Raw genomic sequence first — 17391 nt, forward strand, 5'->3', positions numbered from 1 at the left:
GCCACCGCTGAACAGCTGCCAGGCGCCCGGATTAATTAATACTGATAGTATGGCACACTAACTAGAGGGATTTCGTTGCTCTATAAATTGCAAACCTATTTCCGTAGCTAGCTCTTAGACCGTTTGGTTTTTGGACCCTGTGATACATCAAGGCAGAAAAATAGATGATATTTGTACATCTGTAAGTGTTGATTGAGTATTTACCTGAGTATTCCACAGGTCCAAATAAGGCTGCGTGTACAAATTAATATTATACATGAATACAACATTTATTTTAGATAATTGGACTTTTGGCACAATTTTTTTAATGGCAAAACCTATTTTTGGTGATAATCAAATGCCTAAATAAATATAATGCCTAAACAGAAAGTTAGAGAATTTTAAGGACACTCATGAAGTCTCAAACATTATCTTTCTTTATTATTTAAATATAGAAAGTCGGTTAAAAATGGCGGCGCATGCAGAATGTGTTCGTGAAATAATAATATTGCGTTCAAATATAGGTGTAGGCATAAGAATATTAATTTAGATCAGATCAATTATTGGAGTGCATTACATGTTTATCAGCTATCTATGGCTACTACTGTTTACTTGATAGTTCAAGTGTTATAATATAAACATACGTTTAATATCATACCTTCTTCCTGACTCAAGTTATGCCAACCGTCTTCTCTCGGCTCGCCGTCTTCAAACTCCGTGCTGGGCCCGAGAAACTCTAGCTCTGCGTACTGGTATTCTTCCGGATATCCGTTCACCTGTTTGAGATTTTAATTATTACTTATTGCAGAGAAAACGATACATTATTTTATTTTAATATTTTTTTTGATGAACTAAACCTTTTTATGGTTTCTTTTTTTTTTTACTCTAAGCCTCTATGTCAATAACACATAAAATTAAGAGGAATAAAAGGAAACAGCTTTGGGTACCTATGAAACTGTTATTCCACAGTAAAATCTGACAGTTTGACTGTAAGTTAGTGATTTCTATCCAACTCCAAGTCCCCAGAGTCTAGAGACAAAACTACTCCCATGTTATATCGAGTTCCATAGAACTGAAGAAATTCTTGGAGATCCATGTATCGTGCAAAGAGGAAATACGTAATCACAAAGTACTGATAATTCCGCTACTCGATGCTAGATGTCGACTATGAAAATAATAGTCTTTTCTCAAACAAGCAATGAAATATTGATGTTATGTTCCTTATAATAGGCTGCGAAGTATGACGTTTCAGGTGCGGCTAGGACAAAAGGTCGTTAATGGAATTTCATACGCATCTTGCAGGCCTAGGCCGGCAAAGTCCTCTTTTTTAATTTTCATTTCACAGATATTTGTGACACAGCATCGTGGCATTCATCCATTAAAAAAAACTAGAGGCAGTATTTGCTTTATGGTTCGTAATGACACTCTGCCACTACGCCTATAAAAAAAAAACAAAAAACAATGTTTGCTATAATTTGCAGTTTTATTTGTATAAAATCAACATGAACTTAATAAATAATACATTCAATAATATTATAATTTTAAATTATAAATTTAACTACACAAATAAAAACATTTAAAATATTTCATCTAAACGTTAGCGGTAAAACGGTCTACTCAAACACACGTAGTTATATTTTTTAAATTGTTATGGAGGTAAAGTTGAAAAATATTCATTCTGTTTTATTGGATTTAGATTAGATTAGATTCATTTATTTCTTGTTGTAAATATACATTAAATTTCACACGTCAAAATAGAATGCATTTCACAAAAAGATCGTCACAACAAAAAATATCAATAATAATAATCTAAAAACAATAAAATAACAGTAATACAATATAAAACGACTTTCTATAAAATAGAAAAGAGTAGGTAAAATGTAAAAATCAGTCAAATTATAAAGAATATAAAAAATAAAAATGTCCAAAAATAATAATAAAAATATTTAAAATATACGACTAGCCTAGGTAATGTCTAAAGGTCAAAATTAATATATATATATAATGGTGCGTTGTTGATTTTTTGACTTTAATATGAGTTCCGACGAAATAATGAAATTAATATTAATTGTAATCGTAGGTGTTGGAATTGGCAGCGTAAGCAGAATTGATTTTAATAACTTGCTGCCTCTGCCGCCAAGTCAAAGACGAAGTATGTATATGGTTGCTTATGGCAATTTTATTATTTGAGAAACTAAGAAAAATGGCTTACAGTTTATTAGAAACAGTTTTGTGGCATATTTTAAATGAATGTAACTACAAACTCGTCAACACTGTGGAAATTATACTTATTTCAGGCCTATGGAACTCGCCGCGCGAGCTCGGATTAATACCTACGAATCCGCTCGCGTTCACGGTAGACAAGCGAGCCAGTTGGTTGCCACACGCGCTAACGTACGCACGCGCGCTCGAATATGCCTGTGAGATCATTCAATATTCATACGAAGGAAATGTCATCGCAACGAAAATTACACAGCTTGTAGTGTTTATGGCTGCAAAAATACCAAATCAAATAATAAATGATCGTTTTTTCCTCTTCCGACAAATGAGGAAAAGTAAGTAAACCTACCGTTATTTTTACGATAGGTAGTTAAAAGCTACGAAATTTCTTTAAAGATGTGATGTTTCTAATGACACATTTATAGTTATATACTTACCTATCTAGTATCTATTTGAAACAAGTAGGTAGCTAACTTTTAAGTTCTTTTGGTACTGTCATGTTTATTTTAACGAAAGTAGGTACTTACTGCTATTTCAATGTAGGTATTAAGTACTAAACTTATGCCCTGTTTGTCTTATAATACCTGTATTGATGTTTTCTCTATTATCTAACGTAAATCTCTAACAGGTTTTAACCCTTTACCGCATGGATTTTTTATTCTCCCCGAATTAAATATATGTTATAAAACACTATAAATGCAACATAAAAAAAATTGTGAAAAAAATCTATATTGGACCCAATTAAAAATAATAGTAAATAACAATTTGTTCCAAATTTGTAACTTTATGTATTAGTGGATAACCGGAGCCCGACCGTCAAATTTGGAACTGTATGCAATATATGTATGGAAATGTAAGTTTAAAAAAAATCACTTACAATTTCAAAAACTATTTATTATTTTTATACTTATTTTTGCTAAGGTTTAGGCTATGGTAGCCACTTACCACCATACGGAACGTATACTTGTTTGTCATTGATGTAGTAAAATAATTTGATCGTTATAGGCTATCTGTAGCTACCAGCTGTCACCGGTTATCTACAGATTATTAGCAATGCGGCTAACGTACCTAACTTAATAAAAATAAAATACAGAAGTAGCTTGCCTGAGTGCATAAGGTTCCATATTTGCCAAACTGATAAAAAAATCAATAATGCATAATGTTCCATATTAGTCCAATCCTTCTAGCTTGTAACGCATAGTGTTCCATTTCAGGAACAAACTTTCACAACATCATACATAGTCATTTGAATATAAATGCTTACATGTTTTGCCGTAAAATCTCGCGGCATATACTTTTCTAATACTCAACGCTGAAAAATTATTTATTGCACTAAATATAACAACGAAAAGCTAATTACAAAGTTGTCAATCACACTTGCAAGTAAAATTGCCGGACGTCGGTGGAAAAGATAACGTCATATGGACCACAAACTAGTTAGAAGCTGCATCAAGTACAGAAAACGTTCAGTAGTATTCATAGTTTCTACCTCTTACAAGTTCAGTAAAGCAGATGACGCTTATATCAATCCAAGAGGATAATATCATTACGTTCCAAATTTGTACCCATATGCGGTAAAGGGTTAAACTCCACGAAGTTTTAAAACTAATTCTTGCTGGGATCATTTCGCGGTTTATAAAACGGCGTAAACACTGCGGTTACTGCAGGGACATATGACCTTTTAAAATGAGTATTTCGCAAACACTAACGCATAAACGGAATATTAGGTAGGTACCTATTATAATTTAAGATTTAGCTTTCCTTTTATTTCACTCCGCTTATTTCACTCGTAGGTATTTATTTATCATTTCTAAGCGTCAGCAACCCTAGCGTTGTGCCGGTGCGCGCGGTGCGGGGAGCGGCGCGTCGAAGGTCATTCCATTGTATTATTGCGTAGGTATCAAAACGGTAGGTATTTGCGTTTTCTTTGAGAGATAAGTATCTGTTCGTAAGAACTATTATATAATCTGTGCTTATTTACTCCATGCATAAAGCAACGATGTATGTGAAACATGATATCAACATGAAAGACTATGTAAACTTATGTGACGAAAACGACAGTCAGACGGATAAGGCGAAAAAATCAAAGATACATGAAAATATACGGGTAGTAAAAATACACGACTCGTGTAAAACATACGCGTGATAATGATATAGGTACGTGTTGGTTATATTTTGGGTGTAGTTTACTTTTAGTTTTTTCTATAAATAAAACTTGGGTTTCGTGGATTTTTTTTTTTTTTTATTTATTTATCGCAAAAAAACTTACAGGGTATTTACATATTTATATTCCGCCAAACTGAGGACAGTTTGTTGGCGGATAAAGCGCTCTCAATCCTTTTGTGTTCTACCCACTTAACTTACATACTTATACCTAATACATTACTTAACTAGAGTTATGCCATACAAACAATATACTATTTCAATATACTATTACAATATACTATTTCATTGCATGTTTGAGAAAAGCACTATACATACCTCGGCGGGAAATGGGGTTGCCCGCGCTCAGACCTATTTCGTCCCGGCCTCTGTAGTAATGTACTATTTTGGTACCAAAACTGATGTATGGAGTGAGCAATCTACAGTATGTGGCATGTAATACGAGCAAAAAATTTAACTGTAGGCTGTACTCCTCATACTGACCAACATTTGTTCAGCAACTTTTAAAATAACGTCTGGTTTGATTTTTAATACTTTAAAGTTTATTCTAAGACGCAATGTATTGCGAATTTTGTTATGTTTAAGGCGTGACAACCAACGTCAATCACAATGATATGGCGTGGCGATGGCGTCCATTGAAGATAATATTTATTTTGTATGAAAAATAGGGACCCTAAATACTTCATAATTATTAAAAGTTGTTGAATAAAAGTGTCATCGTTTGAGGAGTACAATCTATGTTTTAATTATTTGCTCGTGTTACAGGCTACATCCGGTATGTATTTTTTTCTCTATGCTTTAGTCTAACGCTTACTTGTGTAGAGGGTGCTACGATGGGAGCTGGCACGCTACCCCTTATTTTGGGGGGCGAACTGTTGGCTAGTAGGGCCATCTCCTTTTCTTTCTTTCGCGTTTCCAGGATTTCGTAGTGCATTTGGTGTAGTATGAAACGGTTCCAACTCTGAAAAAATAGAATGAAGTTTGATGCATTGTAAAACGCGTAGATACACTATCTTGACAAGCCATGCGGCTTTCTAACCAATCCCTGACTCCAAACATATACCTTCATTTAATATATCAAAGAGAATTGGATATAGAGGCGGATTGTCAAAGTAATTTTTGTAGCCACAGTAAATTTACTGCCATCTTTCGAGACTTTCGACAGTTGATTAAAACTTTTAGAGCGCCATTTGACTTTGATCCTTGTTCCTTTACTGGTATGTGTTAATATGTTAAATGTCAAAAAGTGTCGCCATCTACACGAGCATAGGCCAAAGGTATGGCTCCATTTTAGGTATGGTTTTCGAGCGATGGCGCCATACCGTAAATGGTAAATTTACTGTGGCTACAAAAATTACTTTGACAATCCGCCTTTATACTAAACCCTCTTAAATTAAAATATATCATTTAATATTTACCAGTTGCTCTTTAAGGAAGTAACACATCGTGAGGAAACCATCCGCATTATCCGTAGTCTCCAATCCGCATATGCTGGTGTTAGGATTATAGTCTTATAGCCCAACCATTTTGTAAATTGTGGGAGGCTTACAATTGTATGGTTGTCACATGTTGACACAATTTTGCCTATGGTATCAAGCGATTTTTCGCCCGTAATCGTACGAGAAACTAAATACCAGGGGCCTATTGCATAACAAACTACAACTCCTTTTCTAATTTCACTCACTTATTAAATAAGGAGTTCCGCTTGTAATATTAGTTGTAGTTTATTATGCAATAGGCCCCAGGTTGTACTTTGTCTAAGACATTGACGTATCCTACCCTGTAGTAAAGGCCCTGGGGCCCATTTCTCGAACGATATTAGTCTAATATTATTAGTGTGTTGTCATGGCAATCCACACGATTTGACAGTTCGTGGACTAATAATATTAGTCTAATACCGTTTGATAAATGGGCACCAGTACATACCTGTATCAAAGCCTGCAAATCCTGCGAGTCCTGACGATCGGGAAGTATAAGACCTAAAGCAGCAGCCTCAGGCACGGTGCGGAACGCTCGTAGAAAATTTGCCGCCTGGCATGCTGCGCCGCCGGATGAGTCAAGCATTCGGAACAGGAACCCTATATAATAAACACTAAATTTGACCGCCAAATGCGTCCAAACAGACGCGCACGGTTACAGTATGTAATATAGACCTTCATCATACTCGTAGCCACAGAATAAATAATAGTATTAGGTACAGAAGACTCACTCTCTAACAAAACGCGTCTGTTACGATCAGGACAGATATGGCCGCTAGGTGGCGACAGCGCCACGCGAGCCTTATGGCTAACCACCAAAATTGGTGTGGAACGGATGTACTTTTAGCTACCTGTAGCAAAGCGACGAAATCGCGGAGTGAGCCACGCCTGTCGTAGCATAATGTTTACGATTGCGCGTTATAAATGCCTAATAAGCGTAGCGTTCAAGGGTTAACCCCTCGTGTCCTAGTCATAGACAATGCCAAAAACCTCTTAAGCTTACTTTTCATACATTATGTATGAAATCGCGTGTGTGATATATATATCACGTCCGCGGGAATCTAGGAATTACATTTAATAACTTATAAGTCGCTTAACTTCAAACTCGGGTAAATCCATCTGTCAGATTATGCAATTGTGGTATTAAGGAAAGGTAATAGGATAGATATTTGCTGAGAGGGTCGAATGGATTTACCCGAGTTTGAAGTTAAGCGACACTTATGACTAGTGGTTCTGTGAGCCCTAGACCTCGCGAGTATAGCTTAAAAATGAAAAAAAAAACTGTATGACTCTGACATTAAAAAAAATACAAAAATTGGAAGTAGTAGTAGGCGTACCTAATTCGCAGCTGAGACAGAACTCCTTAGCGCAAGTATGAGCCAGCAACGTTGCCTTCACAGCCGGGGTGTAGTACAAAACCTGAAACAATGATGAAAATTAATCTGAACATTGAAAATTTTATAATACACAAAAAAACACATACACAGAAAGTTAATGACCTTCGGACTTGGTTTTTTTTATCCCGGAATTCGTAAAGTAAAGACTATGAAATTCTTACCAAAAGACAAACTCATAGAGGCTGGTGATAGAAAAAGAAAAAAAATATAGTATTTCTATAGGATCCTCAACCATTTCAATAAAGGTTACATCGCAAATGGTTTGCCAGTTAAAAATCAATGTTATTACCTGAAGCATAGAGTTGCAGTACGAATTGGGTAAAATGGCTTCCAATCCAGGGAGGCCGGGCTTGTTGCTTGTTTCACTGTCTTGCTTGTTGTAACGGCCATCAGTCTAAAAAAATATTGTAGGATAAAAATTTTGTTAATAATAATTGTTAGTTTTTCTCAGGTTTAACATAGAATTTTTTTTAGTTGTATGTTGGTATAGTTCTCTAAATCGTTGCCGAATTTTTTTGATGTCATTTCACCGCCAACTTTTCGCATAATTTCGAACGATCCACATGGCAACTCAACAAAATGATTCGTATTATTTCCCAACGTAACGGTTAGCAACTACTTATGTTTTTACAGCAACTTAAAAAGACACTTTTTAACGCAGAAGGTAGCGATAGAGTTCGTAAGACCAATTCAAAACACACAAAGACACAGAAGAAATAATAGTACTACCGTACAGAAAGGACAATTCCTACAAACCCGAAGTTTGACAGCGATTCGGGGTCGAATCATGCTATCCCTTTCTAATGTATGGCACTATCCGTTTCGGCTAATTAGGGTTGTCAAAATTCAAGTGATTATCTTATCTGTGGTCGTGCACGCACAAGGAAGTCTAGTGGTGCCAACCCTAATAATTGCTCGGAGCAATGCTGAGCCGAACGGAGCCGAGTTCGACCGAAGTCAGGAGTGTCTCCCCACTGACAAAGATTAGTTTTGTGTGTTAATATTAAGATTGTCCGATAAATATCTTCGGCGAAATAGTGGAACACCAGTGGATATTATTTCACCAGACGTATCCCTATCACTACGGAGATTAGAATTGACATTGCAAGTTGAACAAACGCATGTTTCAAATAGGGAATATTAGGCAAAGCTCTGCGTAGGTGGCACCTTTGTGGCACATACAGTAAACAAACCACATTGACAATTTCGTTATCTAATCTCTCTATCACTCTTGCATATTCGAGCGATAAAGAGGCAGATAACTACAAAAAAACACATACACAGAATTTCAATTTCCTCGTTTACCGGTAGGCCCTTGTTAACAAAATTGTCTGTGAAAACTTGTCAAAAAACAGTTTAAGGCACAGTATATGTATAAGTTAGTCTATGAATTTACTGAGTCGGTAGTGCTGCACTCTGGCGGCAGAACATTGCAGTAATATCCCCTATTGGAAAGAAACAAGATGGGACATGCAGGTTCTGCCAGGAGTCAGAGGAGACTGCAATGCACATTCTCTGTTCCTGCGGACCACTAATGTCAAAAAGAAGTACCTACTTAGGGCGACACGTTGCAACCCTATGATGTACAGAACATTACGGCCCAAATCTGGAATTTTCTGGATTCAACGGGCATTAGTAATGAACTTTGCAAGGGCCGTCACAATAGATCACTGCTTGGTCGACGTGGCACTCAAAGGCCCATAACACCCAATAATCCATACTATTAATATTATAAAGGCAAAAGTGTGTCTGTCTGTCTGTCTGTTATTACCTCTTCACGCTTAAGCCGCTGAACCGATTTAGTTGAAATTTGGTATAGAGGTAGTTTGAGTCCCGAGGAAGGCCATATGATAGTTTTTATGTCGGAAATCATCCCTGAAGAGAGTGCAAAGGGGGGTGGAATTGAAAGAGTTAATAAATTGCCTAATAATTGAAGTAAGCTATGCGCGAATTGAACGATTGCTATTAGCATTATCCAGGCGCAATACCTAGCTATACTTTAGCTGCTGTCACTAATTCCACGCAGACGAAGTCGCGGGCAAAAGCTAGTAATAAAATAATCCCTATTACTTAAAGTAAAAGTATAATTATAAATTTAATAATAGAATATGATGAAATAACTTACGTTTTTATATTTCTGTTAACGCGCCCGTATCTTGAATTTCAATAGCGTACCTTTTGATAGTGCTTGGGCACGGGTTGGTTCGTGAATTTGTTTTCTGTCACTTTGGCAGCGAACAGGTCTTCTAGAGTGTCCTCTATGTAGGGCATCTGAAACAATAAACACGTTTTTATAATACAGTGAAACCTGGATAATTGAAATCTCAAGCGAGCGGCAATTTTGTGTCTATTAACCAGGTTTTTTATTTAAGCAGGTCAATTAAATAGGTTCAAAAAATCGTTGTTTCAATTATAGAGGTTCTCAGAGGATGCGTTCTGACAGATTTATTTTATGGAGGTGCAAATAACGATTGAAAGTAGATTTACAAGCTTACGTGCTTAGTTTCTGATCTAAATGTTATATAACTTGCACTTTTACACTACATTAATTTGTATTTGTATAGCCTCTTCTTCTGAACTTTGAATTGTTTGCTTTTGCTTGGATTGATTTTAAATGATGTCTCGTAGTTCAGTGTGCTTGTTGGCAAAGGCCTCCTCCATCTCTTCCCAGTATTTCCTCTGCCTGGCCAGTCTTGTCCAGAATGGTCCTACAGTAGTTATTATTTCATCCTCCCATCGTTTGAGTTGTGGGCATCTAGATCTTGACCCGTCTCTTGGGTGCCACATAAGGATTCTTTGGCTCCATTTATCGATCTTACACCTTACAGTGTGGCCTGCCCACCTCCATTTCTGCAAGTCTATGTGGGTGAGGATGTCAATAACTTTGGTTCTTTTTCTTATGTCGGCACTGCGACATTAATCCTTTAATTTAACCCCCAACATACTCCTCTCCATAGCTCTCTCGCAAGTTTGTCCTATAATCGTCTCGGTTTAAAAAAAATCCCCTTGAATTGTAGAAAAAAATCATACTATGTATACGTTATTTTTCGACCTAATTGGCCAATAATGATATTGGGGTAATGATTTTATAGGGTAACAAACGGAACGGAATCATATAAAATTACATATAGTTACCTGGTTTCTTTTGAAAGATCTAGGGTTTGGAGCGTAGCCGATCGGACCCTGCATTTTCATGGTGTTGAGGACCTCTGGGTCTATCGGTTTTGGTTTCCTGTGGGACGGTAAAATTGTTAACAGAAAATCATTGGTCACTGTGGAATTGACTGTTGTAATTACATACGATTTGATTGATTACGGGCGTGGCTATTAGGACAATGGTATTTTACTGCATTCTTAACGCGAACGAACTATACCTTTTAGAGCGTTTTTACATTGTCCGATTCGATGTCGGATTTCGGAAGGAAGTAAAATGTTAGATATATGTGTTTCTCTGTATTTATTTATGCATTTAATAAATCATTATTACTAAAAAACGATAAATAACGCAAAAAGGCGGACTTAATGCCAATGGCACTCTCCTGCAGCCGTTTTTGTCATAGGCGCCTTCCGACCTCCGATATCGGAAAGGCGCTTCCGATAAATTCAGCTATGCCGGAGGCCCGGAGCCCCCCGTCAGCTGTCGGACCGATAAAATTTGTTTGTGTGCGTGACCGCTAAAGATGGCGCCCGGGAGCGCCCCCGCGGCACGACTACGCGGATGTATAGTTGGTCAAACCAATTTGTCAGTCAGTAACAACCAGGAAAACTATACTCATCCTTTTCTTTTGGGTGCTAGTACAGAGTCAACGGTAAAAAATATGGGTGTAGACAACTTACTCAAAAATATGTCCCATAGTTCTTAATTCACTGACATAAGAGTTATGGGACATATTTTTGAAATGATTTGTACACCCATATTTTTACCGTTGACTGTACCTACTAGTGTAAGACAAAGATAGTACGATTCCCTCTGTCTATAATTGAGATGAGACAGTCCTTTGACAAACTATAGGATCCTACATCCGATATCGGATCGGACAATGTGAAAATTGTGATCGTGACATAAAGCTAACTGTCCTGATCGAGCGATGAGGCTGGTGAGCTGATCTCTCTTCCTAAAGAAGGCTGGGGGTAGTTCGTTGAACCACCTCGGGCCAGACAGCAAGGGAGAGAGGCACGGACGAAAACTGGAACTTGGTATCTTACCCCCTAAGAAGTACTTAAGTGTGACCGCGAGTCTTGTATACATCAATAGTTAAGGTGACTGGTACAAACCTGTATCCCTTTCTAAAGAAGGCTGGGGGTAGTTCGTTGAACCACCTCGGGCCGGCGGCTAGCGCGGGGAGGGGCACGGACGAGAACTGGAACGTGGAGTCTGTTGGACCCGCGAAGGGGAGGTTCGGAGGGGCGTCGGCGAACTCGGTGGCTCTGCGATGTAAAAAAAACCGGTCAAATGCGAGTCAGACACGCGTTCCAAGGGTTCCGTACCCAATTTTTAACAATGTATTTTTTATGTGGAACGTGAATGAAATGTCTGTAAAAACCCCGTGGGGGTCGGATCAAAAACTAAATAATTAAGTCCGACTCACGGTTGACTGCACATTTCTAATAGGTTTTCCTGTCATCTATAGGTAAAGAACTAGGTATTTTGTGTATTTTTTTTTTCAAAGTTTAGACCCAGTAGTTTCGGAGATGGGGGGAATGGTCGGACAGACGAACGCACGAGTGATCCTATAAGGGTTCCGTTTTTTCCTTTTGAGGTAAGTAGTGAATCAATTAGTAAAAAAAATTTTGGACCGCCTCTGAAGTGCAGTATGCCGGGCAGTAAGTGTATAGTAATCGCGTAAAAAACGCATAAAACATACAGTCGAATGGATAGCTTCCTCCTTTTGTTATTAGAAGACTGTTAGAAATCATGAGTTATCAAGCAGAAAGCGTTCAAGCACTTAAGTTGCTCAGTATTACCTACTGACTCAGTAAATGAAGACATTGAGAGATATGTACTAGATTAATTGCGATGAGATCCAGTTTTTCCTCTAAATTGGAGTCGCTACCGTATAATAACCTGGAGTTACCATGGTTACCAATTACAATTTGACTCTGGGTTAACGGTTTAACCGCTTAACCCCGGGTTAGTGGAATGGTGCAAATGGGCCTTAATAATATAATATCACCATCTACAGCGTCTTACAATTTTTCTACAAACTCGACAGCTAACGAAAAAGTCATAGCTTTCTCTCGGTAGCAGAGTATACAGGGTGTTTGGTACATCGTTTGCCAAATTAAAACGGCAGATAGGTTGAGTCATTTGCTATCTTCTCATGCCTAGAAAAAAAAAATTGGCCGTGGTTTTTTTTACTACAGCGCAAGTAAAAATTTGAAATTTACGAAAAACTGGCATAGAGCTGAAAAAAAAAAGTTCGTAAAATTATAAATTTCTACCAAACATTCGTATAGTTGCGTTCTCACTTCTCAGATATTGCAACTACATATGTTAAAGTTAAAGTCTCTCTCCTTGGCAATTATTATTCCCATCTCTTAGGGCCACTTGCACCATTCCACTAACCCGAAGTTAACCGGTTAAATCTGCAGTTACCATGGTTACCTGTACAATTTGACACTGGGTTTACGGTTTAACCGCTTAACCCGGGTTAGAGGGATGGTGCAAGTGGCGCTTAGTGTGCTTACCTGGAGAAATTGTTGAACACTGGCTCGTGATTGTGCTGGGGTGAGAACAGATGCAAATGTCCAGCTTGGTCGCCGAAGACTAGAGCTTGGCTGGTTGCTGACACGTCCATCACGCTGCAGAGGGAGGATTGGGTGTCCACCTGTGAATGAAGAACCGTGTATTGTATTTATATCGGAGCATCGTCGGCGTAAGGGGCTATTCATAAATTACGTCATTTCAAATTGGGGGGGGTCTGGACATCGGATAATGACGTAGGAGGAAACGGGGTCATTCGAAGCATGATTTTGGATGATTTTAAGGGGGGGGGGGGAGCTGTCCATAATCTATCGTCAAAAAACGATAGATTATGGACAGCTCCTAAGCGCCATCGACAATAAGGTCCCCTTTCATAAATAACGTAATAATTTAATTAATGTGTGATGATCTCAGTCTCTATAATCGGAGTTGCAAAATTTGGCAACTTTTTTAGGAACTATAACAGTCAATCTTACCAATTGGCAAGGTTTTTCATATATTTTAGCAACTTTCCACCTCTCGTTAAAGGGGCTCACAGATACCAGTTCGCCGGACGACATCAGCCTGTCAGTTGTTCGGAACTGTCACATTTTGCTTTAACTGACAGGCTGATATCGTAGACTGGTAATGGTAATCTGTGTGCCCCTTTAGAATCTTACCTGGAAAACGGAGTGGTTGTCATCACTAGCGTTAACATGGAGTAGCGTGACGTGTCCGTCCCCGGACAGCGCGACGGCCCGGCCGGAGAAGGCGGGCAGGTAGTGCAGCAGCAGCGGCGGCGCCGCCGTGGCGCACGACCACGCGGCCGACGTGGCCGCGCCGCCGCGCAGGCGCCGCACGTCCCACACGATCACGTAGGGCTCCGCCACTGCTACGCCGTTTACTCTGTTCACAATGGTAGATTTTTTCTATTAAAAGTCACGTGAGAAATATGGAAGGGCTGGGGTGTTGGTGTAATTAAGAGATTCATAGTTTCTATGCGGAAATCCATAGTAATAAAATTTTTTTTTGCTAAGCAGCGAAATAATAACGTGTTAGTGAAACCCTTGCGTACGAGTATTTTATGCATGCAATTAATTTTAGCACCATCCCATCACGATTATAAATACATAATAGTTATTTGTTTTACAAGGGGGCAAAGTTGTTGTTTAGCCGCTCGTGCTAATATTGATACCCGAGCAAGCGAAAGATTCCAAAATTGAACCACAAGCGTAGCGAATGGTTCGAAAAATGGAAACTTAAGCGTTGCGAGGGTTTCAAAGCACAAGGGTTTAACAAAATTTTCCCCCCGAGTGAAACACAAAATTTTTCACCACACCAACCCGAAGCAAATATTAAATGTAAAAAATCAAACAAAATCAAACCAAATCAAATTCAAATGAATATTATTAAATATTTATCATCCAAAATCATCATTTACAAGTCAATTCTACCAGCAAACATAAGAAAACAACTCAAAATTTGCATTTAATTACTTTGCCTCACATGTGAATTACTGATAGCAAAGTGCAACTTTGCTATCCGTTTTTGAAGTGCAAAGTAAGTCTTTCCGAGCTGGTGTGGTGAAAATAAATATGTTTAACAAGCCACTACCAAAACTACAAAGTTGAAGGCACGAGACCTCAGGGCCCTCCTCCTACTAGATGGTGTGCTCAAATTACGGCACCTATGCAATTAAAACTGCACGAGGCCATGCGCTTGGCGGGGAACAGAACCATATGAAGGAACCTGGTCTTCAACAGAAGGATATGATGTCACGATCCTCAGTATTGAGGGACCGACTGAAGAAGAAGACCAAAACTACAAAACTCGACACGTGTGTCGCCTCTCTACTGTAACCAGGCACCATCAGGAGTTACTGGAGATGTTGGCCGTCCGGCAATTTGGCAACTTAGTTGTCAACTTTAGCAACTTTTTAAGACATGTAACAAGAAAACACGCAACAGTTTAGCTATTTTTAGCCTCATGTTTAAAATTTTTTGCTAAAATTAGCAACTTTTAAAAATAGAACTGCCGTAATACTTCAAACCGCCAAAAGCACCAAATTAAAAAAAAACTGGTCGCAAGTTTCATTCGCAGTTATAGTTAGTATAACACTCACGACTGGAAACCGCACGTGATGAGAAGGTCGCCCTGCATGTCCAAGTCGGAGAGGCAGGCGGAGTGCGCCCGGAACGTGTGCTGCGCTGTCGTAGGGCTCCGCAGGTCGCGGAGGCTCACGGAGCCGCTGGCGCTGCCGCAGGCGACTAGGGAGCTCCCGCCACCGCGAAGGACGGCGCAGCCTTCTTCTGGTATCGGCTGTGAAGATATAAACAGCTTAAAGCGAGTCGGACGTAACTTTTGACAGTAAACGAACAGTGTATTTATAATTCTAGGCAATGTCATATACTCAATCGTGCCCGGGACCGTTTTTCTTGAGTGATACCACGTAAAGAGGTTAAAGGAAATATGTGTTGAAGCCCCGTGAACGTCAGATGCCGCTGCGTTTGCAGTTTGTACACAAACACGTAGAAAATAAAAATAGTCTTCTAGTGCTTCAAATTCATATTCATCGTTGAAAAATTAGAAGAGTCGATAATTTAATCAAGCACTAGCAGCAGTGCATATTTGCTCCCGTCAAACCGGGGTTTGTTAATAAGACATGTGGAAGAAAAAAATATTAGAATATAAAATATTTATAAAGCATACGAATTCATATTGTAAAAAATACTCACAATAACAGTTTCCACCAGCTTGGTAAGGTCCAAATCTATCAACTTGTCCTGATGTCCACCCATCATTAGCTTGGTAGAATTCACCTGGTAGAGGCACTGCATGTCCGTCATGTTGCGCGATCTGTTGAGCAACTGGTGAACTTTTATGATGTCTATGGTTACAAAAAAAAATTAACATACCAACTTCACTTGTGACAAGGTAATAAAATTTTGCAAATAAATCAATTCTAACCTACTTCTAATAGCATAAATTTTGAAACTTGCAAATACAACTGACAAACAAAAATATGGAGCCAAGTTGCCCAAGTAATAACATAAAAATTAAATGCTATAGTTTTTTTTCTGTGCGTTTTGTTTTAAGTATGATGGCAAGTATGTTGCCGCTACGGACTAAAGGGTTAACCAATTTATTCAGCACTCTATTTGATCTATTTAAATATGGAAACAAGGATATTGTCTCACACAAAGAAAGCTTTTCCGAGCTCTTAAAAGTATACATATAAATGTGCCCAAAAGGGTACCTACTTATTGTCGGTTGACAATAAGGCGCCATTTCCATATAGCTTCAATTTGAAATCAACCTTATCGACAACCAACAATGTGGTACCTTTTGGTAGAAAACGTCACTAATGTATGTTACTGACCTGTGAGTGTGTTTCGGAATGCCTCTCCGTATCTGATGGCGCAGCGACGTTTTCGTCAGCGCATAAATACCATTCTCCATCGTCAGTATATCCCTCACTTCTTCCGACTCGTGGACTTGGAAGGAGGTGTATTTCTGCATGGCTGGGCCATAGTAGGATGTCACGTGGCCCTTAAATATAGCAATCAGTTATGATGTTGGATTTATTTTCTAGGACTAAATAGTCTTAGTACTGATGGGACAATATTTGCAGATGCACTGGTAGCCTAGCCGTATACTGTGGATCTGTCAATGTGGAGGCTTAGTTTAAACCTAAGTTAATTCCAATAAGATCTCCACAAGAAAATAATATTAACATAAACAATAATTATGATAGTTCAGATGTCATAATTTTTTTACATTATAATATAGTGTACAAGTTTCTAATAAAAAAGCCCTTGCTTACTTATGTGGACTTCTTTCTAATGCTAAAACAAGAAACAGTAAGAGAAATATTAAGCTTTGTCAACTAAAAATAGGTATAGCAAAAGGGAAACATGTAGGTACATCTTGAAACTTGAACTTAAAAATTTTACAATAAAAATCCATACCCCTTGATTCCCCATCCAGATGAGCTCTTCAAACTTGTCAAACTGCACAGCGGAGACACCAAACCTGTCTCCACCGTCCACCAGTATAGTGCTCCGCACTTCATACTCCCCTTCCTGTGACGGCATGATGTACTGCTGAGTGTATTCAGCTGCGTATGGGTCTAGAACGAAGAAGAATCTTGAATTTGTTTGAAAGTGAGGTTTCTCTGTCAGTTTTATCCTCTAGTGCAGTGTTTTTCAAACTCTACCAGCTGTAAGGCAATAAATAAGCGAAACATTTTGTACATAGGTACTAAGGGGGTCGCATCATGAAAAAGATTGAAAAACACTGCTCTAATCTGATTTAAATTTTTACTAGTAGGTTAATACCTACTAGTAGTAGTACCTAATGGTAGTAGGTACTATGGGACACCAGAGATTATAGTAGGTATTGAGATCTTTTATAAAACATGAAATATTATTGAAATGTGTTTACAATTGTGTAAAATAAATATCCATCAGAA

The 17391-nt window shown here is 38.4% G+C and overlaps 1 protein-coding gene and 1 long non-coding RNA gene across 2 annotated transcripts in view; both read right to left on the reverse strand.

Moving 5' to 3' along the window:
- LOC134796434 (uncharacterized) overlaps positions 1-17391 on the reverse strand; it is a 65099-nt gene that overhangs the window by 36272 nt on the left and 11436 nt on the right. The window lies entirely within an intron of this gene.
- LOC134796419 (PAN2-PAN3 deadenylation complex catalytic subunit PAN2) overlaps positions 1-17391 on the reverse strand; it is a 30443-nt gene that overhangs the window by 12425 nt on the left and 627 nt on the right. Inside the window, exons 2-16 of the mRNA XM_063768623.1 lie at positions 16889-17049; positions 16300-16469; positions 15656-15776; positions 15043-15239; positions 13601-13826; positions 12926-13065; positions 11513-11665; positions 10373-10469; positions 9413-9508; positions 7527-7631; positions 7178-7259; positions 6289-6440; positions 5177-5323; positions 638-755; positions 205-231 (exon numbers count right to left, since the gene is read on the reverse strand). Of these exons, the coding sequence (XP_063624693.1) occupies positions 205-231; positions 638-755; positions 5177-5323; positions 6289-6440; positions 7178-7259; positions 7527-7631; positions 9413-9508; positions 10373-10469; positions 11513-11665; positions 12926-13065; positions 13601-13826; positions 15043-15239; positions 15656-15776; positions 16300-16469; positions 16889-17049 (1992 nt within the window). The remainder of the gene's footprint in view (positions 1-204; positions 232-637; positions 756-5176; positions 5324-6288; positions 6441-7177; positions 7260-7526; positions 7632-9412; positions 9509-10372; positions 10470-11512; positions 11666-12925; positions 13066-13600; positions 13827-15042; positions 15240-15655; positions 15777-16299; positions 16470-16888; positions 17050-17391) is intronic.

Source organism: Cydia splendana, chromosome 13, assembly GCF_910591565.1.
Source record: "Cydia splendana chromosome 13, ilCydSple1.2, whole genome shotgun sequence".
In the NCBI taxonomy this organism is placed as follows: Eukaryota; Metazoa; Arthropoda; class Insecta; order Lepidoptera; family Tortricidae; genus Cydia; species Cydia splendana.